At 41.7% G+C, this 22,021-nt stretch overlaps 1 protein-coding gene across 1 annotated transcript; it reads left to right on the forward strand.

Moving 5' to 3' along the window:
* Positions 1–493: 493 nt before the first annotated feature.
* FGF2 (fibroblast growth factor 2) lies at positions 494–21,878 on the forward strand. Its single transcript, XM_079990522.1, has 3 exons — positions 494–715; positions 19,323–19,426; positions 21,506–21,878. The coding sequence occupies exons 1-3, from the start codon at positions 526–528 to the stop codon at positions 21,689–21,691; spliced, it is 480 nt and encodes a 159-aa protein (XP_079846648.1). The 5' UTR covers positions 494–525; the 3' UTR covers positions 21,692–21,878.
* The last annotated feature ends 143 nt before the right edge of the window (positions 21,879–22,021 follow it).

Raw genomic sequence — 22,021 nt, forward strand, 5'->3', positions numbered from 1 at the left:
GGGGGTGGGAGGCCGGAGGAGGGGCAGAGGGGAGGGAACAAACAAGTAAATAATAAGTCCTGGTCGAGGGGCCGCACATTGGCGAGCCCAGAAGCTGCAACAGCGCCTCGCCTGTCTCCTCGCGTCCCTCTCTCTCCGCGCACTGGGCGGCAGCAGCAAGTTTTCAGCCAGAGGACTCCCCGGCGTGCTGGGCCGGAGAGGCTTGGCTGGCTCCGGGGAAAGGTCTCTCGGAGGCGCCAGGCTCGGCGTTGCGCAGCTCCGGCGGCGAACTTGCGAGAACTTGGGCAGGGAGCCCCGAGGGAAGGCAGGCGGGCGGGCGAGCGAGCGAGCGGGCGCCTTCGCCTCTCCGTCAGCGCCGGCCCTCCCCGCGGAGGTGGCCGTCGGGCGGCCAGGCTGAGCGGGCGAGGGAGAAGCGGCTGCCGGGGCGCGAGGCTGGGGGGACGCGGCCGAGGCGGCCGTCGGCGAGGCGCTCGCGGGAGGGCACCCCGGGGGGAGCCGTCTTCGGCAGCGGCGGGCCCGGCGGGGATGGCTGCGGCGGGCATCACCACCCTCCCCGCGATGCCCGACGACGGCGGCGGCGGAGGCAGTGGCGGCACCTTCGCGCCCGGACACTTTAAGGATCCCAAGCGGCTCTACTGCAAAAACGGCGGCTTCTTCCTGAGGATCAACCCCGACGGCAGAGTGGATGGAGTCCGGGAGAAGAGCGACCCGTACAGTAAGTACCGACCGGCCCGCCGTCTCTGCCCTCAAACCGACGGGACGGGGCCCCGCTGGCCTCATCCTCAGACCCAAACCAGAGTGAGGCGCCTCCATGTTTTAAAACTCCCCGAGGGTCACTTAATTTAAAGAACATTGGCTGTGGTTTCACGCAGGTGATATCTCCTAAGGTTCTCTTTGGGTTTTATGAAGTTTCGAAAAACAAACAAAAACACCACAATAACTGTGACAAATATTTTTAAAATGCAGTAAAGCAAGGATGGGGGACCTGTGGCAGGCTAGATTTTGGACTTCTAGTTTCCCTCAGCCCCAGCCAGCATGGCCAGTGGTCAGTGGTGTTGGAAGTCAAGTCTCGACAACACCTGGAGGGTCACAGGTTCCTCACCTCTGGTTTAAAAGGAAGGCCATCTCTGGGCAAAAGGCAGATGAGCAGATAAAACAAATCTCTAGGTGAAGTCCCATTAAATTCAATGCATCTGGCTCCCAGCTGTGTTTAGGAATGCAGGGAGAAAGGCCTGTGGGAACTGTAGCTGGTGGGTAGTGTTTTTTTTCCAAAAATTTAAGCCAGTTGTCAGAATAAGATCTATCACTGCTTGCAGCTTTCTACACACACACAACCAACATGCTATGGTTCCCACAGCCAAATACATGATCCCCATCCATAGGAGCTTCCCTGCTCTTACCTAGCACTAACATTGCTTAACATCATCCATCGCCCACTTTCCCCTGGTTTCCCTCTAATTGCTGGAAATAATTGCTATGTCCACTGCTTTCAGAAACTTACGTCCCACAGAGATGGACTTCCCTGTTGTCTTCACCTTCAGCTGTTGACACCACCTGAGATCCTTCCTACATAACCAGTCCTAGTTTTGAACTAATTTTGTTCTCCATGTTGTGTCATTTCACCTCATCTTTTCACTTGCCCCTGCTTCTATATTTTTTATTTTGGCATTGTGTTATGCACACTCCTGTAGCATCTGTGTATCTTTTCCCTTTGCCTTTCATGCCATGCACAAAGTCACACTGACTGTAGCTCGGCCCCTTACCTGTCTTCTGAGTGTCTGCAACCCATAATGGGCACCAGTCCTAGGATTCCCAACAATCCCAGACATGCTCCTCAAAGCATAGAATCTCTTTCATCCCAAGGCTTGTATAACTTGCCGCTCCCGCCCTGGCTCCTGATACTTTATTCCATTCCATAAGCATTATTGCAAAGAGACTTGTTGGTCATGGGCCCAATTGTTGCTTTGAGAATGAGAGGGTTTTGTGTTAAGCTTATTCAGAAATAAAGGAAACTGGTAAAAAGAGGTGACAAACTCATGAAACTGGGGGAAAGAAGGCTCTACCTAAAAAGAACAGAAAAGAAGAAAGCTAATTTTTGAATTCTAATGTTTTTGGAATATTAAAATGCTTCCTCCTTTGATTCGTTGGGTGAATTGTAAAATATTTTTTGTTATAACATTGTTCCATGCAGATATAATGTTTTATTTATTAGGTGCACTTGAATTTCAGGGTTATGAATGCCAATTATGAATTGGCATTCATAGTGACAATAAGATTAGTTGAGCAACATCATATGTCCTGTAATGCACTGACAGCAAAATCTGCTTTTAACACAGAATCCTGTAATTTTAGAACTCCCAGTTGTATTGGAATACAGTGATTTTTAATGTTATGGGGATTCCGTCTGCCTCGGTGTTCTCATATTTGCAAATGACTTAATGGTACATTTAACACAGAGTTATTTTGGGATCAATCTAGGTAACACAAGAAGACTTGTGGCATGTAAAATGTGGCATCAATTCTCTTGCTAGTCTGCTTACATTTTATTAGGAATTAGTGTAACTCCTTTTAATGGATTCTTTAGACTTTCTGAATGTGTCAGGTAATGTTGGTAAACTTGCTCCTGTGTTCTTTGCATCCATCTGTCTCAAAAGATAATGGCATGCACCTTTGGGGGTGACAAGCCCCCCCCCCATGTTGGTCTCACTGATGTGGTCCAAAAGAAAGCAGAGCAATACGTTTGGCACCAGCTTGGCTGCAGGAGCTGCCAGGAGGCGGCATACAGGGCGCCATCCAACCATCTTAGGGACTCCACTCCTGATTTGTGTAGGGCTTACTCCATACCCTCTTCTTCTCCCAAAGACATCCCGCAAGGCAGTGGAGGTTTAGATCAGAATCACTTCTCTCTACAGCTTGTACAGAAGCCACCTTCTTGACCATTGGACCTGCTGTTGGGCTTGTCTGCTTGTTCCACCGGAGCCTGTCTTTGTATGTAGGGGAAGTCCCTAACTCAGCAAGGGTTTGAGTCCCACTGGCTCCCCTCATCTAGTTTAGCCAGCTAGTCAAAGCCGTTTCCCAGAGTGTGGCTGCCATTGCATGTTGAGAGCTTCTAGGAGCCACAGATGATCTGAGTAGAGTGTGGGGACCAGAGGTGGACAAACAATTACAGAAGGAGCATGACGTGTCCCCCACTAGAGGTACTACTCCTTTCCTAACACTGCATACACTCTGGTGCAGCTCACAAACAATGGCTGTCTCATCCTGCACCTCTCCCTTCTTGCTGCCACCTGGTTATTTGTCATCTTGAATAAGGGGTTCAGGATTCTTAGTTGCCTTAAGGGGGTCTATTTGAGTGTAGTGAGACAGTCAGCTGTATTCCAAGTCTCTCAGTCGGTAGAGCATGAGGCAATTATTCTCAGGGTTGTGAGTTCAAGCTCTTTTTGCTGTTGTGCAAATAAGATTCCTGCACTGCACAGAGTTAGACTAGATGACCCTCATGGTCCCTTCCACATTTATGATTCTATTCTAACTTCAGCCTGTCACCTGTCCTGACCTCCCAAGCACTTTAAATCAGAAGCAGAGTAATGTTGGTGGTGGGGGAAATAAACAGCCTTTGAGTGTGTCCAGAAACCAGTATAGCCCAGAAATTTGATTGAAGTTTATTTAGGACCATGGAAGAAACAGTGGGTAGACACAATCATAAGGAAAGTCTAAATCTAAGGCAGAGTATTGATCTATTTAATTTTATATTAAGTAGATTAGTACAGTACCGTGTACTCTAAAATTCATAGCCTCTGGAGGTGGTTCCAGGATTAGGAACAAAGGAATGTTGGCAAGGGCTCTTGACTCAGCTAGGCTCTGATTGACAGGGGCCTCTGAGCAGCCAGTCACAGGAGTTGCTTGTGGCCAGGACTGGGGGCATAACTCCTGGGGGTGGGGCCTAGAGGAGGAAGCGATCAGAGGGTTAATGGGGAAGAGATGGGGATACTGTCAGAATATTAGGCAGCAGTCTTTCCTTAGCTTGTGCATTGATACTTGGTGATAAGTACTTGGTGTCGTCAGCTCCTAGGGAATGGAAGGTGGGTGAACAGTTATTACCATCGCTGTGGCCACAAACGGCTAATGTGGATTTGGAGGTATTGGTAGTCAGGTGGGTGAATACTGTATTTCTTGTATTGCATGTGCAAATACTCCTGGGTGTTGCTCTTCTACTACCAATATCAGTTTTGTTCATATAAGTATAGTTGTAGGCTGCTTCTGTGACAAAAGGTTAAGGTTGGAAAGATCTGTGTATCTTTGTGAGTCATATATGAATTTGCTAACTTCAGGCTGGGATTCCAAGGAGATCTGGGTGTTAAGTCCTTCAGACATTACACTTGCTGCAGTTTAATTCCCATGAACAGAAAATGTGGTTCTGGAAAGTTCTGTTTCTTCTATCAGAAACAAGTCTGGACAAAGATTCAGCTGATTTAAGCTGAATCTATATTCAGCCATACAAAGAAACATTAAAAGTATTAAAATACAGAGCAGTGCTAAAACATTCATGCTGATTAAATGCCCTCATATGTCTTAACTTCATTTCCTCACTACATTTCCCCCTACACTGGTTACATAAAATGGATTACAGAACAAAGCATCATACTCTACTTACACTGCTCATGTTTATGATAAAGGATAATATTTGTATTTTTGAGCGTGTGGAATATATCATTTATTCATAATCTTTTCACCCCGTTGCAAGGCCTGTAAATATTTATTTGTAATCTTAGATGCATTTAAGCTGTATATCGGAAACAAGTGATCTCTGGGAGATAAGTACTCATTAGTGGATTAGTTCTTAGAAGAGATGTGCTTACAGTAACTTGCATCACTCCAAGTTAGTATGTGCTGAAGGTTAAAAGCATAGATTGACCTAATCGTTCATTCCTTTGTGAGCAAGAGTTTTTCTCAGCATGTTGATATATTACTTTGTCCTCAAAGCTGTTCTTTTTGACCAAAAATTGGAAGCACAGGGTTCTGTGGTACTTGCACATACGATACAAGAAACAAACACAAAAATATTCTAGCCCATTTCCCTCTCCTGCCCGCCCTTCCACAGTTACCCCTTTCAAGTTTTTTCTGCTTTGTATGTGGCCATCATCTAACATGTTCTGAAAGATTGAGGGATCTCTTGTAAGGAGCATCACTGAAACTTGGTAAAATGTATGCAGAGTGGCATGAGGCTTAATAATGTATTTTTCCATTGCAAGTCTGCTTGAGTTATCTACACTAAGGTAACAGTATTCTGTGTTAAATATATTTTTATCTGTTTCCTATCAGATTCCTGTGTGCTGGGCTATCAGTATAGGTTGCCCTGAGGCAATACTTGCATTGGACAAAGTTTATATCATTTGTGTTTACTAAAGAACTGAGAATTATCAGAAAATTCTCTGGGTGGTTATCAGAAAATATGACTCGGCTAGATTTCACCCCCAGCAAGGAATAGAAGGAAAGGTGTCCATGTCTGAAAAGAACAATAAAGTACAGCCTGAGGGAAACTAGTGTTCATTTCCAGTGACCAGTTTATTGAGCATTCATTTTGATTTGTTTGCACAAAATTTATAGGGAGGTTAGACGGCAATGGCTATTTGTCAGGCATTCATTCTGATTTGTTTGCAGGAAGGTTTAACAATGTTGCATGTCAAACAAATGTTATCTCCCCCCCCCCTCATGCTTTCCAGTGGTTTCACCTTTACTTTATTTATTTTTTTGGCAAAAAAATCCAATTTTGTGAGGACGCAAGTTTATTGCTTAAGAACTCAAAATCAGTTTTAATTGCACAACCTGACTTTGCTGGTAGGTGACTGCATCCCCCGTAAAAATAATGACAACTTAGAAGTGTTCTAAAGCAGGTGAGGGCAGCTGATGGGTCTCAAACCCTTAGTGAGCTCGGGACTTCCCCTGCATGTGAAGACAGCCGATTGAGTGGATGAGATCAATAGTGGGTCCAGCGGTCAAGAAGGCTGTCTCAAGACGGACAGATACCAACAGCTTGTATGTCACTTAAATGAAATGGTTTGTATTAATATCAAATTTAAATGTATTTGAGAGTGCTTTTAAAAAACCCAAAACAAAACTAATAATGCGGAACGGTCAATGAACCTTGATTTGAGGCTGACAGCAAACATTGTGGTTTTTCATATATGACAGATTACTTGCACTCAGTAACAATAGTTCATATTTGAAATTCAGCTGTCCTGCATGGGCCTTTTTTCTGGACTTGGACTTGTGTGCCCCATTTATTTATTTATGCCATTTACGGTATTTACCACTTTTCATTTAAAATTGAAACATAGTTCAGAAATGAAAATTACAATGCAAAAAAATTAATAGAAGGTAATACATTAACATCATAGATGCTTCACGTGCACAAACATGGCTTGATTCCTGTGCTCAGCAACTGGAAACATTTACATGATGTTTGTTTATGGATTAGGGTCCCATGCAGTGTTGAACATATGGTTGGTGCTGTCCGGTTTGACAGTGCTGATTACCTGCTCAGGAAAGGATGTCTTTTTTCTTAAGGAAAAGTCAGGTAACCAAAAGTTAGGTAATTCTGCTTCATACTCACATTTCTCTCAGAGGCCTTTTTTCTGGCGAAAAGCCTGCTACTCTAACCAGGTTGGTTCGTTGACTTCATTATCAAGCTATTTGGTTGCACCTAAACTGGGGTCATGATTTCTTCCGGTTCCACTTCCTTCTGATTTTATCCCTTCCTTACAATACTTTTTTTTTCTGCTGAGGGCCCATGGCTAAAGGTTAACGATCACTCACATTTTCTACGCTGTAATAGTACTCTTCCTCAGTATTCTGTACTCTGCTTTCTCAAGTTAATGTTGTATGGTTATCTACGTCAGGGCTAGTCAATGTGCTGCCCTCCTGATGTTGCTGGACTACAGCTCCCATCATCCCTAGTCGCTGCCTGTGTCATCTGGGGATGATGGGAGCTGTAGTCTAACAATATCTCAAGGGAACCACGCTGGCCACTTTTAGGCTTCCATAATGTCTCTTCCACCTTTGGCTTTCTAATGCTTAACATTTGCAGCCAGAACCTTACCAGGTGATGAATTAAAAAAACCCTCCTTTTCTCTCTCACCCTGCACCCTCAACTTCCTATTCTTTCTCTCACTAAAAACCGTCCTGTTTTCTCACCATTTTTAGTGCTGAAGCATGTTCTGTTGGAATAATTTCCTTTCCTTTTGCTAATTTTCGTTCCGTCTTCTGTCCTCTCTCATTTTAAATTGACTTTTTCATGGTCCACCTTGCCTTCTTTCATTTATTCCCACCCCGTTTTTGTAAAAAGAAGCAGCAGCTAGAAGTTACTCTTTTTCTCCAGCTATCATCTCCTTTCTACCTCAATTTTTTTCTCCAGTTCTTATATTAACCCTTTTTACAATTCTTGTCATTTTTTCCCCATTCCTTGTAAGATTCCCAGGAAAATGTCATCCTTAGTTGCTTGCTTGATGTTACACAGCAGATGCCTCTTTCTCTCTCTTTTTAAAGGAAAGCAATTGTGGGAGGCTGCCAGTTTGACTGGAAGAATGAATAGTGAGGCAGAAAGACTGCTTAACCTGTTCTTCTCTGATCATTTTTTCCACTAAGGCTCCCTGCTCTCCTGCTATCCCTTGGAAGCAAAAAGGTGATTGTGTACCAAACAAAAGTGCAGTTATTCATGGGATCCTAGATTTGGTTCCTGGTTGAAGTTTAGTGCTGCTGCTGCTGCTGCAAGGACAAAAAAAAAAAAAAAAGAACAAATCAAGGCATCCTGCTCTTCATCTGCTAAGGGAATCTTAAGCATTGTTATGCCTTCTATAAAGCCTACCTTGTTTTAGTGGACTTTGATCTGAATAACCAAACGAAATCAGAACTCACTTTTGGTTAGTAAGCATGCAATCACAGAATGAAGAACAACAACACTTTTTTAAAGGAATAACAGTTCTGTTTGGCTCAATGCAATCTCATGACTGCTTGATGACAAAAATAATAGATCATCTTGTTTATCTCACTCATGGATTTGTGGGTGTCATCTTCAGCTATGTTTTCATTAAGGTGCTGCACTGTGTCCATGTAAAGTATGGCATCAGTTCTGAGTTTCTCAACTAGCTATTTATTACATTTAGATAATGTATGCCCCACATTTCTTGCTTCGAAAGAGAAAGTGGCTTCATCCTTACAATGAAGTGCAGTGGTCAAGTCATCTCTGTCTCTGATCGTAGAGAAGGATAACCTTCAAATTATGTGGCTTCTGGGACATCCTAGAGACCATTGAATCACTTCCTAAGTTCTTTTACACCAGATTCAGTGTCTTAGTACAGTGGTACCTCTGGTTGCGAACGGGATCCATTCTGGAGGCCCGTTTGCAACATGAAAAGCTCACAACCTGAAGCGCCATATCTGTGCAGGTGCCTGGCGCGATTTGGTGCTTGTGTGCATGTGCAAAGTGTGATTTGGCGCTTGTGCGCATGCATTAGCGGAGAAACCTGGAAGTAACCCTTTCAGGTACTTCCGGGTCACCGCGGGACACAACCTGAAAAAACGTAACATGAAGCAAACATAACATGATGTATGACTGTAAATCATTTTAAAAGTGTCCTCCTTTTTTGCTTTTAGGCAACCTAAGCTTTCGTCAGTCAAAGATACCTACATCAGCTTTATTTAACCTGCATTCTATTTTCTGTATCAGTTTTGTGTAAATGTTCTAGTCACACCTAAGTTGCTTTACTGTTTTTCCAGAGCCTTAGGCCTAACTAAACAATATTGGGCTGTATCCAGCGTTTGCTGTCTGCTAATGCAAGGTCTCTTCTGCTAGCAGATGAATGAGTTTTAGTGTAGTACAACAGGGGAATCTAACACAGTAGTTGCATTAGCAGAAACTCGTGCAGCACCTTGCACAGTCTATTGCACAACAAAGTTAGCAGTAACCTGCTCCTGCGCTCTCTTTTGCAATAACATTCCACTGGTTCAAAGCTAGTGGAGCAAGTATGCCGCTGAGTATGCTGGATACAACCCGATGTAAGCAAAGCCCACAAATTAGAATTGGGGCACTACTGAATCCTTATGAAGATGAGTGGGGCAGTGGGAGTGATTTAGAGCACATTAGACGTCTGGGGGAAAGGGGTACTAAGTCTTCCCCCACCCGCAAATCACCCCTCTCTGTTTTCTCTCATTGGACTGCTGGGGTTATCTGTGTCCCTCCTTCATTGGAAATTAAGCAGCCTGGTGTGGGTGTGAGAGTTTGATCCTTGATCATAAAAACTGTGCAGTGAGAAAGGGTTATAAGCCCCTCTCCATTGCTTCTATGAGCAAATTTGCAGTCTCTTGCATCTGCAGTACAGGGGTTTTCTTTTTAAGAACGTTAAGAGATTTGTGATTTATCTCATGGGCAACACATAGATTGGCTTTTTAGTCTCTCAGATTATATAACAGAATCATAGTCTTATCCTTTCCCTTGAAACATGTTAGGAGGCTGTGGCTGGTTGAGAATGTGATACAGTGGTGCCTCGCAAGACGAAAAGAATCCGTTCCGCGAGTCTCTTCATCTTGCGGTTTTTTCGTCTTGTGAAGCAACCCTATTAGTGGCTTAGCGGATTAGCGCTATTAGCGGCAAAGCGGCTAAGCTGCTATTAGCGGTTTAGTGGCTTAGAAAAGGGGGGGGGGAGCGAAAAAAATCGCAAGACTCGCAAGACGTTTTCGTCTTGCGAAGCAAGCCCATAGGGAAATTTGTCTTGCGAAGAGCCTCAAAAAACGGAAAACCCTTTCGTCTAGCGGGTTTTTCGTCTTGCGAGGCATTCATCTTGCGGGGCACCACTGTAGCTGGTTGCTGGAGTTGGTTGCTGGAAGCATGCTGATGCTCCAACTTTTCTGGTGACTTCTTGCTGCTTTGTTGTATTTATTTTTTTAAAAGGTAAAGGACCCCTGACTGTTAAGTCCAGTCACGAATGACTCTGAGGTTGCGGCACTCATCCCGATTTACTGGTCGAGGGAACCGACATTTGTCCGCAGACAGTTTTTCCGGGTCATGTGGTCAGCATGACTAAGCCGCTTCTGGCGAAACCAGAGCCATTTACCTTCCTGCTGGAGCGGTACCTATTTATCTACTTGCACTTTGACGTGCTTTCAAACTGCTAGGTTGGCAGGAGCTGGGACTGAGCAACAGGAGCTCACCCTGTTGTGGGGATTCAAACCGCCGACCTTCCGATCAGCAAGCCCAAACGGCTCAGTGGTTTAGACCACAGCACCACCCGCATCCCTGTATTGATTTAGGAACCTGTAAATGGCTTTGGAGACTCTCCCTGCCCCTCTCACTGCAGTCTCTTAACTTTTAGCCAATGGCAAGCTGTTGATAGTGCCCTATTTGTGTTACGTTTGAACAGGGAAATAGATGCTGACAGGCTAAACGACTTATGCTGCTTATAAGTTAGGGTTCTTCCTAAGTTTTCTGAGATCAGAAAGCTATATTTTGTTCGTCCGAAATCTATATCACTTACTTAGTTCTGGTTCCTGTGTGTCCATTTTTTAGGCCTCGTGACAGGTTACAACTTTGCAACTGTAAATTTGTAAACTATATTTTTAAGAACATGAGAGGAGCCTGCTGGAGGCCAGTGGCACATCTAGTCAAGCATCCTCTTCTCATGGCGACCATCTTTTTTATGCGTGTGTGCTTAACATGTAAGGCTGAATCGCATATCTATATGTCATCATTAAATCTTCTCCTATAATTTCCCTGTTCTTCTGATTGTTCCGAGAGCTTGTAAAATTCTCTATCGAAGGAATGGAACAGCAAAGCAACTTCTGCAGGTATAGATGGCCTTTGTGCTACTTTTCCCCATCATTTTTAAAGGTCTGATTTTGACTTGTTCTGGGAGCATTTCAAGTAGTGAACCCAATTGCCACACCTTAGATTCACCATTACCCTTCTGGTAAGCATCATGTTACCAGGATGTTTATATTTTAAATATATATATTTTTTAATTCTGCTAAAATTTGCTTTTTTTCTCTTTAAACATGATTAAAGTAGTCATACAATGGTAGTTCTTAAACAAACAACCAAAATAGCATTAGCACAAATGAAGCAATTGGTATTTTTTTAAAAACCCAACATGTTGAAATGATGTGATTTGACTCCTAGTCTCTTACTTATCCACAGGACCGTCTTTACCTGGGGGTGCAAGGGGTGTGGGGCACCTGGGCACTAAATTCTGGGGGCACGCCAGGCGCCCGCCGCTGAAGCTGCATAAGCTCTTAACTATCTACCTGTTATGAAATAATAAATAATTTTGATCAAGCTGACATTCAAAGCCGGCTGCTGCTGCCGCCTCCACCCTGGCCGCTTTCTCCTCCCCAGAGTCCCGCCCTGCATGGAGAGGTGTTGCTCTCTTGCCCCCTGTCAGTGTGGCTGCTGTGTCCTTCCTCCTCCTGGGGAGCTTTTAAAAGCACCTGGATGTGAAGCTGTGCCCCTTTGCGGAGCTCGGATCCCTGGTTCTTGAGGGGCGACAGCAGCAAGACTCAGAAGAGCAGGATGCCACTGCCATGGCCTCGCCTGCAACGGCGGAGAAGTATATCTTGGGTGTAGACGTGGGCAGCACTAAATTTGGGGGCGCTGGGCGGATCTTTGCACCCTGGTGGGGCATATGCTAAAGACGGCCCTGCTTATCAATGTGGCTGTATTACAGCCACCAGTATGAACAGAACATAAAAGGTAAAGGGACCCCTGATCATTAGGTCCAGTCGTGGCCGACTCTGGGGTTGTGACGCTCATCTCGCTTTATTGGCCGAGGGAGCCGGCTTACAGCTTCCGGGTCATGTGGCCAGCATGACTAAGTCACTTCTGGCGAACCAGAGCAGCGCACGGAAACACCGTTTACCTTCCTGCTGAAGCGGTGCCTATTTATCTTCTTGCACTTTGACATGCTTTCGAACTGCTAGGTTGGCAGGAGCAGGGACCGAGGAACCAGAGCTCACCCCGTCGCAGGGATTCGAACTGCCGACCTTCTGATCGGCAAGTCCTAGGCTCTGTGGTTTAACCCACAGCGCCACCCGTGTCCCTTATTAACAGAACATAGCAGGATGCATATGTAAAAAAATGCTGTCGCTGCTGAAGTGTAGAAAGTCATCTGCTGTCACTTATAGCGGGAGAGCAACGACTGGGTTGCCTTAAAAGCTCCATCTGGAAGCACTACATAGACTATGGTTGGCGAGCACTTTTGCCTCTTTGTGTATGTTTATATTGTGTGAAGTGTCTTTTCCAGTATAATCCTATGCATGTCTATTTGGAGGTGAGTCCCATTGAGTTTGGTTCCAACTTTCACGTCTTTTAGCATCCTTCCCTGAGTATATTAGTTCTTGGAGGTACGTTTAGCTGCTTTCTAGTACCAAGCAAAGAAGACTCCCAATTAATTGTTCCTGGGCTCTTTAGTTGAATGTGCAGGAGCAAGATTTAACTTCTATGCATTTGGCCCAGTTACTTAACCGCAGTGTATGTCACGCAGGGGCCTCATGAAAGGGTTTTCCTTAGAGGGCCTCGGCAAATATGTTGGAGATGGGCCTCGAACTCTTGGCTTGGAACTGCCTTTTCCGTAGCAGAGATGGTAGTAATGGTAGTCATTGATCCAGGGACGTGCAGCCTGGGTTTTTTCAGTGAGTACACAAACTCCCTTCTTGTAAACTGAAGTGTTTTGCTGATTATTTTGTCAGTTGATGTAAATTAGTTGCACGCTAGAGAGATGGTAAAAGTTCAGATGGTGTGTATGATTTTTCTTCACCTTCTTTGCTCTCCTTGTAAGATTCAAACGCTTTTTATTTGCTTTCTCACATTATCTGGATTTTGATTTGTTGTGTATAATAATCTCTTATTTGATAATCTCATTTGATAATCAAATATTTGGGAGGCAAGATTATCACAGAAGTTACTAAAAAAAAGACGAGGGATGGGGAGGCAGGGAGACAGCTAGGCTTGACAATATTAAGTGCTGATCATGGGATTAAAACTGTCTTTAAAAGGACTAAGCTTTTGTAACGGCTTATATAAAAATATTTTAACTGTGTGGGGTTTGGGTGGGAGAATGAACAACTAGCTGTACAGGGATTGTGTTTATATTGGACTCCACTTTATATTGCTGTGATTCTGATGTTCTGATACGGCCTCGGGGGCAGTTTCCCATTTGTGAGGTGCAGCTGTATCCCTTACTATTAGCATTCAAAAAGAATCTAAAAACATTCCTGTTTACCATTTGGTGGCTGAAAGATATGGTTATTGGCAACCAAGAAATTATTTTATAGAAGTTTAAAATATCCTTTTTTATTTTTAATTATATTTTTGAAACTATTTTGTATGCCTTCTTTGGCGGGAAGGGCAGGATATACATTGGAATAAATAAATAACCGTGCTTATCAAAATGAAAAATCCATCACAGAGACATAGCTGTGGCTTAGGATGCTGGTAGTGGTGTGAATCTTGCTGTGTAATCTTATGCGTGTCTACTCAGAAGTAAGTCTCATTGAATTCATGTGCCACAATATGCATTGGGTTTTGAAGCACAGAGCTAGCAAAACTGAATGAAAAGGGAAGGATTCCTAGGTAGGCATATATGAGTGCCATTAAAAACAATGTATAAGTTGTTCGTGTTTTTGACAATTCATTAATTCCTCGCCTCTGGACGTAGGAGTTGTATGGAAACTCATTCTCAGTATAAATGTCACAGGCATTTTGGTTCTCAGCCCAGAGACAGTGTTTTCAGTGCCACCACCTTAAACATTATTCATAAACCAGGTGCTTTGGAAACAAAATATGTACTGATTGCTTTTACCAGATTTACAAAGCAATCCTATGCATGTTTGTTTTCATGTGCCATTGTGTTTGATAAGGCTTACTTCCAGGAAAAAGTATGCATCCAATCCCATATGTTATACCCATTTACCTGGGAGTAAGCTCCATTAAACTCAGTGAGACTTACTTCTGAGTAGATAGGTGTAGAATTGTGCTATAAGGCCAAAGTCCTCCACACACTTACTAAAGAGTAAGCCTCTTTCTATAAAATGGAATTCATTTATAACTGAACATTCATTGGATTGTGCTGTTAGAACCATTACAGAAATAACCAGTATACAATTCAGAGTGTGTTTTTATACATAGAAAAGTTATTAAAAGCACTACAAAACCACCATTAAAATGACTAGCTTCTCCACAAATTTCTTAACAACTACATAGGCCTGTTGGCAATATATATATATACATACAGTATCTATATCTTTAAATGTGATATAAAATGTGAAAAGCAAAGATCACTTCCGAATCTCCGATGAAAATATGTTCCACAGCATGAAATGAAGCACCCGATTGTGGTTGAGGCCGGTCAGCCCTCTGAAACACAGGGGACAACTAACTCGTTGCCTCTGTAACACGGCCTCTATAACACGAGGGACAACTTGTTGCAGCTAAGTTGTAAATACTTTTAAAAGAAATAGCTACACTAAAGCATAAATGCATTTGTTACATGCATTATGTCATTTGTACTAGCCAGAAGAAGTGTTTCCCACTATTATGTAATGCATAAAAATTAAAGCTGGCATTGAGCAGAAAAAAACCACAACTGAACAGCTCCCATTCTTCATTCAGAAGCTTGTTCTATATTAAGCAACACTGGTCCTTTGCAGGATATGCCAGCTAATCCCAAATTATCTGTTAGCATTCCCCTGAAATGAGGCCTTTCACAGAAATTCTGTTGTATAATGCAAGTACAAAGTCTGTTGCACCTGTATCCTTGTACATCTTTTTTGTATATAGAAAAACATGGGCAATAGAAGGGTTTTATAACTTGGAAAGCTGATGCAAAATCAAATAACTTTGGGTTTCCTTTAATTTAAGAGCGACAGCATTCATCTTTCAAGTAAAGATGTACTGAAGTAAATACATGGTATAGTCACACTCCTTCTGAGTGATTCCTTCATAGTTTGAATGTAAAACATGCATCCAAGCACCTATTGCTGTTCAGTCACCAGGTGACCAGTAGCCCAATATGCCCATCTTTAAGGGCATTGGGGCACTTACTGTGAGAGGCCTTTTCTGCAATTCACCCAGAAGAAGCTGCTGATTTGGACATTGGTCCATCTAGTGCAGTCTTTGTCTACACCAACTGGGATTGACCCTGGGACCATCTGCTTGCAAAGCAAGTGCTCTACCGCTACAGCTCATCCACCTCAACCATCTAATTCTCTATTTCCACAGAATATTTATGATGTCCCCCTTTCTCCCCTTCCACTTCTTATGTCCCTGCCACATCTGCTTCAAAGTCGTTCTAATCTTTGGCTCATTAATATAACATACAGGCTTCCTCAACCTTGGCCCTCCAGATGTTTTGAGACTACAGTTCCCATCAACCCTTACCACTGGTCCTGCTAGCTAGGGATCATGGGAGTTGTAGGCCAAAAACAGCTGGAGGGCCAAGGTTGAGGAAGCCTGGTCTAATATATGCTAGAGCCCTAGCTCAACAAAACACTTAGCTCCAATGGTGACTTAGTTTAACCTTCATTTGTTAGACAAACCATGTGCCATCTTATAGACTAGCAAGCAAGCAAGCAAGCTGTGGCTTGTTTCTCCAAAGGTTGGCTTGTTTTTCAGTGGCTTTTGCCTTGTGCTCTTGTCCCAAGGAATGGGGTGGTCAAACAAAGAATGATTAAGCAAGGTTGTTGGGTTCAAACAGAACACCAAGTTCTAGTTACACTTAGTATCGGCCATGGTTCGTAAACCAACAAGAAATTCATGGCTTCATTGTTTGGTGGGAGGAAACCAACTATGGTTAGTAAGCTAGGCTGGGTTTGCACATTCAAACTAATAATAGTTTGTGATCTTTGCATAAAGGGTGGTATATAAATTTAATAAATATTAACAAATTAAGTTGAACAAAGCATGCCTTAGTTTTATGTGTGAACAGTCCTCTTGTTATACTCTCACCTAATAATTAGTAGCTTTCGTTGACAGTCAATTTATTCTCATTATAATACATTATAATGCTGGCCTATACTTCCATTTGGCATTCAGACTGTATGTTAAAAATACTATTTTTTTGAATACAGAATGAAATAACATCTTGCTCTACAAAAGTGAGACTCTGGGAAGTGGGTATGAAAGTATGGTTTTATTCTCCGATGGACATTTTTAGATTGGCCAGGACAAACTTAAAAGCACTCCACTTTAAACCATGTTGAAAGCTATCTCATACTTTTGGGCATTCAATATATCCATTTGGATAATACATCTAGTCAGTATATGAGCAGAAGGGATTTGTGCCATAAGACTGAGAATTTTAAAGAAGGCAGAAAGGAAGAAAATATAGGCCAAATATAATATTTCCCCCAGTTAAGTGTAAAAATATTGCTCCTGACTCTTCGGAATAAAGTTGGTCATCACACTTCTGTAGAATGTTGTTTGCAGAATACAGGGCATCGTTTTAACTTCTTAGCAAAGGTAGAGGTTAGAGTTTCACCTTTTTCTCTCCACTGTTTAAATAGCTTGCTTTTTAAATTGGTCATGTATTTGTTTTTCCTCTGAAAAATTTGGCAACTACATGGTACTGTTTATGCTGGCAGTAAACAAATAGCTATAATTCTTTCACATTGTCAAAAGTAATGGTTTTTTGAGTTAAACAGTTAATACAAACTTGAGTTTCAAAATATTATCTTATGTATTGAATGGGTTTCGGTTTCCAAACTCAAGACCTGCTTTTCGGTTCTATGTCTTAATACCATCTCTGCAAGTAACTTCATCTGAGGATGCAGTGGAATTTTAATTTGCAAGTCTTATGTTTCTTAATATTGAGGTTTGGTTGTCTCTCAATAGTGCTGTTGTTTAGCTGAAGAGGATGCAACACACCTTACCAAAGTCATCTCCCATTAGCCAAGTTACAGTGTTATTTAATACACACAAAGTTTATCATATATGATTAGCCCATTTAAGTTAGTATCATCTTAATTGTCCATGAAGGTACTGATATTGTCTCTTCACATCTTTGTTGGCAAGTTGTTTTTTAAGAGCATTACGAATCTCTTGAGGGGTAGATGAGCACCATTTCCTCCCTACCCTCGCAGCCGAAGGATGTACAGCAGCAGAATATTTTGGGGTAAGATCAGGGGAGGCCAATATGTTCTGCTTCCTCCTGAAACCCCCCTAGGTCCAGGCAGATGCTAGGACTGATACACGTACACTCCTCCCCTTTAAATAGATATAAGGCAGTGTCAGGACTTATCCAGAAGAAAATTTTCCCATTCCCTCCTCCATCACAATTTTATTGATTGGGCACAGGTTTTCAGATTGGTATTAAAGATGCATCTATGCCTTCATTACATCCTTACTTTATATAAGGTATAAAGTGCAATTAATTCCCAAACCAGTATCCATGGGGCAAACAGATGGGTATAACAAAAAACAGATGGTTTTGTTTGCTAAGCGGGGGAAAAACAGCCTGGGGAGGCCGCAGTGCTGAACAGAAAATGGTGCTTGTCCATTGACTATTGCCCAAATCAAAATTCCCACTGCAGTGGGAAAAGTTGCAGGTACACTTACCTAACTATAGTTTACTCCTTGGTAAAGTGCACTGCATCTTCGGTTTTGTCAGTAGCAAAGATTGCATTTCAAATTTCTGGAGTGCATTCAGTTTAAGAAGCATCAACAAATATTTCATGTCCAGTAAATTTTGGTAGAGTTCTTAAGATCAAATCCTTTATAATGGTCTGGAAGCAGTTTATATGAATCACTTTTAAGAGCCTGTTTATGACTAAACAAGCTTTGGTAGTACATGGAAAAAATTGGAAAATGGGCTATAAAGATATTTCAGAGTAGTGTTTCAGTTTTATTTTAAGTGATATACAATCGTAAGATGGTTTCTTTTCTTGCTTCCGTTAAGTGTCCTTAGCAATTTAAACATTGGTGCAATGAAGTAGATTAGTTCTGAGTTTTCTTTTCCTGGATAAATGATTAGGATCTTCTCTATCAAGTATTGGCAGGTTTTGAAAAGCATACAGGAAAAAATACATTAAACTAATTTCAGAGGAAAATGCAGAGAGACAGGAGTCATTTATCTAATGCTTTTTGTTTGCTTTATGATATATTTATTTCATAAAATTCTCAAACAGCTTGACTGCAGAAAACAAAAAGATAAAGCAATAAAATTATCACTTAGAAGGATTAACAATAAGAATTTAAGACATTTGAAAAGTTGAAATAACAGCAGTAGACTGAAAGCAGAACAGAACTGACATCAACTTTCTTAAACAATTGAATAGGCTTGTCTAAACAAAAATGTTTTCATAGAATCATAGAATCATAGAATTGTAGAGTTGAAGGGACCACCAAGGGTCATCTAGTCCATCCCCCTGCAAGGCAGGAATCTTTCGCCCAGCATGGGGCTCAAACCCACAACGCTGAGATTAAGAGTCTCATGCTCTACCAACTGAGCCATCCCTCAATTTTTTAGCAGGCATTGAAAAATGTACAGTGAAAGCTGCTGAAAGCTGCTGGTCTAGTATCAATAGGCAAGGAGTGTAGGTGACGCCACACTAAAATATCAAACTCTGACTGAAATCACCTACAGGCAATTCCCCACTCCTGCGTGTTCGAGCTTCACATGGCCGCGCACAAGCATGCCGTTTTTGGCGCCGAAGGCGATGGAGCGGGGGCAGGGCAAGAATGGGGTGGGGCAGAACAGGGGGATGCCCATTTGCGTGCAACCTGGTGCAGCAGCCGGGAACAGAACCCCCACATAAGTAGTGATTCTCCTTTACTTATTGTAGACAGATTGCATCCTAGTGCCATTTTGAACCGTTTTGGAGGTAAAATGTAAATGCCCTGCATATTTGTGTTAGGTCAACACTTGGTACAAATTAGTATGAATCGTGTTACAGTTACTAAGTTTGCAGTTTTGAAGTTCCAAATGTGGAGGAATCTTTTAATGTTTGATGCATTACGGTATTTTAATATTGTGTTGGAAGCCGCCCAGAGTGCCTAGGGAAGCCCAGCCAGATGGACGGGGTATAAATAAATTGTTGTTGTTGTTGTTGTTGTTGTTGTTGTTGTTGTTGTTGTTGTTGTATTTATTTATTTATTTATTTATTTATTTATTTGTTTGTTTGTTTATTTATTATCATCTCTGAATTCTATAGTGCAATAGGTTGGGTCACATGGTTGGGGTTATTCAAAGCCGTTGCAGCTGCCCTTCAGAGTGACCCATGGATGACAGCTCACACTTTGTGGGAATTATTTGAACATTGATATTGTCTTTCTTCCTATCCAGTCAAATTGCTGCTTCAGGCAGAAGAGAGAGGAGTCGTGTCAATCAAAGGTGTGTGTGCAAACCGTTTCCTTTCTATGAATGAAGATGGCCGGTTGTTAGCACTGGTAAGCAAATGCTATCGTTTCTTTCTCCCTCTCGTATTAGGGTGGAGCTAGATGTCATGGAATGCCTTTAATGCTTTTTAAAGGTTCTCAGAATTTGGTGCAGTTACAGGAGAACACAGCTCCACCTGTAGGCATTAATTAATACCTTTCTTGGACTTCCACTGTGGTACAGTGGAACCTTGACTTTCAAACGTAATCCATTCCGGAAGACCATTTGGCTTCTGAAACGTTTGAAAACTGAGGATCAATGGGCTGCAAAGTAAATGGGGGAAAAAATGAAAAACATGCCTCGGAAGCCATTCGACTTTTGAGGAATGTTCAGAAACTGGAGCACTTACTTCCGGGTTTTCAGCGTTCGGGAGCCGAAACGTTCGAGAACAGAGGCGTTTGAGTTCCAAAGTTTGACTGTACTTCCATTTTGGTGCTATCTTTGATGGCCGGGGTAAAGCAATATTTTCTTTAAGTATATTTGAGCATTTACATCACCATGAGTGTGGGTTAGTAATGGAAGTCAGTAAATAAAAATATGGGCTGAGGGAAAAGAAGACGTAGAATTGCAGCGAAAATTGGGTTTAATTTTAGGGTGGAATAGAAAAAGAGGATGAATTTATATTTAATTGGGCAAGAAAGGTTGCTGAATAATGGTACTAAATTAAGGATGCAAAAAGGGAAAGGTATGGGGAAGTCCGGGAAAAGAGGGTTATGGAAATAAGGTTAAGAAAATATGAGTTTTTTGTTTGTTTGTTTTTATGTTGTTTTTTGCTTTTGTTAAAAAATTGGAAATCAATAAAAATCTTTATAAAAAAAAAAAAGTAAATAAAAATATGGTAGTAAATACACTGGCGGAATCCAGAGATAATTGTGCTTAAGTCTAATCAAAATCAGTAATGTGCATTTTCCAGGATCTTTTGTATTAGAAATTTTTCAGTTTGCATCAAAAAAATTCTGGTGCCCTTGAGGATAATCTGATTTAGCATGCTTATTTTCCTTGTTTTGAGTAAACAAAGTTAAAAACTTTGAAACTGCAAAGCTTGCCTAATAATGTATTTCCATCCCTTCATTATTATTAATTAATTTATTGACACTTTCTGTGGAAAAAATAAAGCCCTGGAAAAATTTTCCACCCCACATCCCTGATTGAAATGGGCAAATTGTAGTTTGTGCCCAATTAATTTCAATGGGACTGACAGCACAACAGTATATGTGTCCACTCGGAAGTATTTTCCATTACCTTTGCATGTAATACTAATCCAGGATATGCACAAGGGGTGTGCATTTGCAGACAGCCCTATTCATAAAACAAACCAGGATTCAATGCTTACCATAGTTTCCTGTTACATGCAAACCAGAAAGTACTGTTAAAGGCTTCAAAACAAGCCAGGATATTAAGCCAGTTTAAACCATGGCTTCGTATCCTGGTCTGTTTTGAAGCTTCAGGTTTGCATATTATGGAGTTCTGAATCCTGACTTGTTTAGTTGCTTGTGTGAAGAGACTAGAGGAGGGCTTCCTATAGGAGCACACAGTGCGCATCTGTGAACCATCCTAAGATTTACGGATGAAGGGCAGTAAACAAAATTTAATTAAATAAATAAATATCCTGTCTTACTGAACTAGGATTTTTGGTTTAGCATTCCATGTAAATGCAGCCACTGATTTCAGTGGAATTTACACTTAAGGAAGTGTGTTTAAGTCTGCAGACTCACTTACCTTATCTCTATTAAGGGTGGACAGTTAATGTGTATAAAAAATAAATATTTTCTATTCCTTATTACGTATGGCAGTGTTGACCTTTGATCAGGAAATTAGACAGCTAGTTTACAAAAAGCTGTTTGGTTAAATCTTTTTGTAAACTAGCTCTCTAATTTGGAAGTAATATTTGGAAGTTTTCATTTATGTGGGTGTGGAAGCGTGTTATCTATGGGAGCTTCAAAAATAAAATAAAACAGTGTTCTGATTGTATATGTGTATTATCCTTTTGCTAAATGGGTGTGAACGCTGATCAAGTCTTAAATACTTCTGATTAGACTATTTCGTGACAGTAGCAGACTATGAATAATGTTTTCTTCCTTCATTTTCAGAAATACGTAACAGATGAATGCTTCTTTTTTGAACGCTTGGAATCTAATAACTACAATACATATCGATCTCGTAAACATAGTGATTGGTATGTTGCACTGAAACGAACTGGGCAGTACAAACTCGGACCAAAAACTGGACGAGGACAGAAAGCTATCCTTTTCCTTCCGATGTCTGCCAAGAGTTGATTTTTAGTGGCAGAGTCTATAAAATATACTACAGCAGTGGTAAACTTCTGCTTTGCCACAAGACAGAAAAATGTGACCAAATATTTGCCAGGACTTGCAGATTGATTGTAGAACTGTGTATGTTTTAAGCCTTCTAACTGTTTTAATTCCTGGAACCATATATGTATGTGAATGTGTCGTGCTGGAACACCAATGCACCAGCTTGTTTCCAACTTGATGGTTTGGGGGTAGAGTTAAAAATATATATTATTTGGGCCATTCAAGATGAAAGGGGATTAAAAATGTGCATAGCTAGAGAAACATTAGCATTTCAAGGTAGAAAAGGGAATT

The sequence above is a fragment of the Podarcis cretensis genome (genome assembly GCF_951804945.1).
Source record: "Podarcis cretensis genome assembly, chromosome: 9".
NCBI lineage: Eukaryota > Metazoa > Chordata > Lepidosauria > Squamata > Lacertidae > Podarcis > Podarcis cretensis.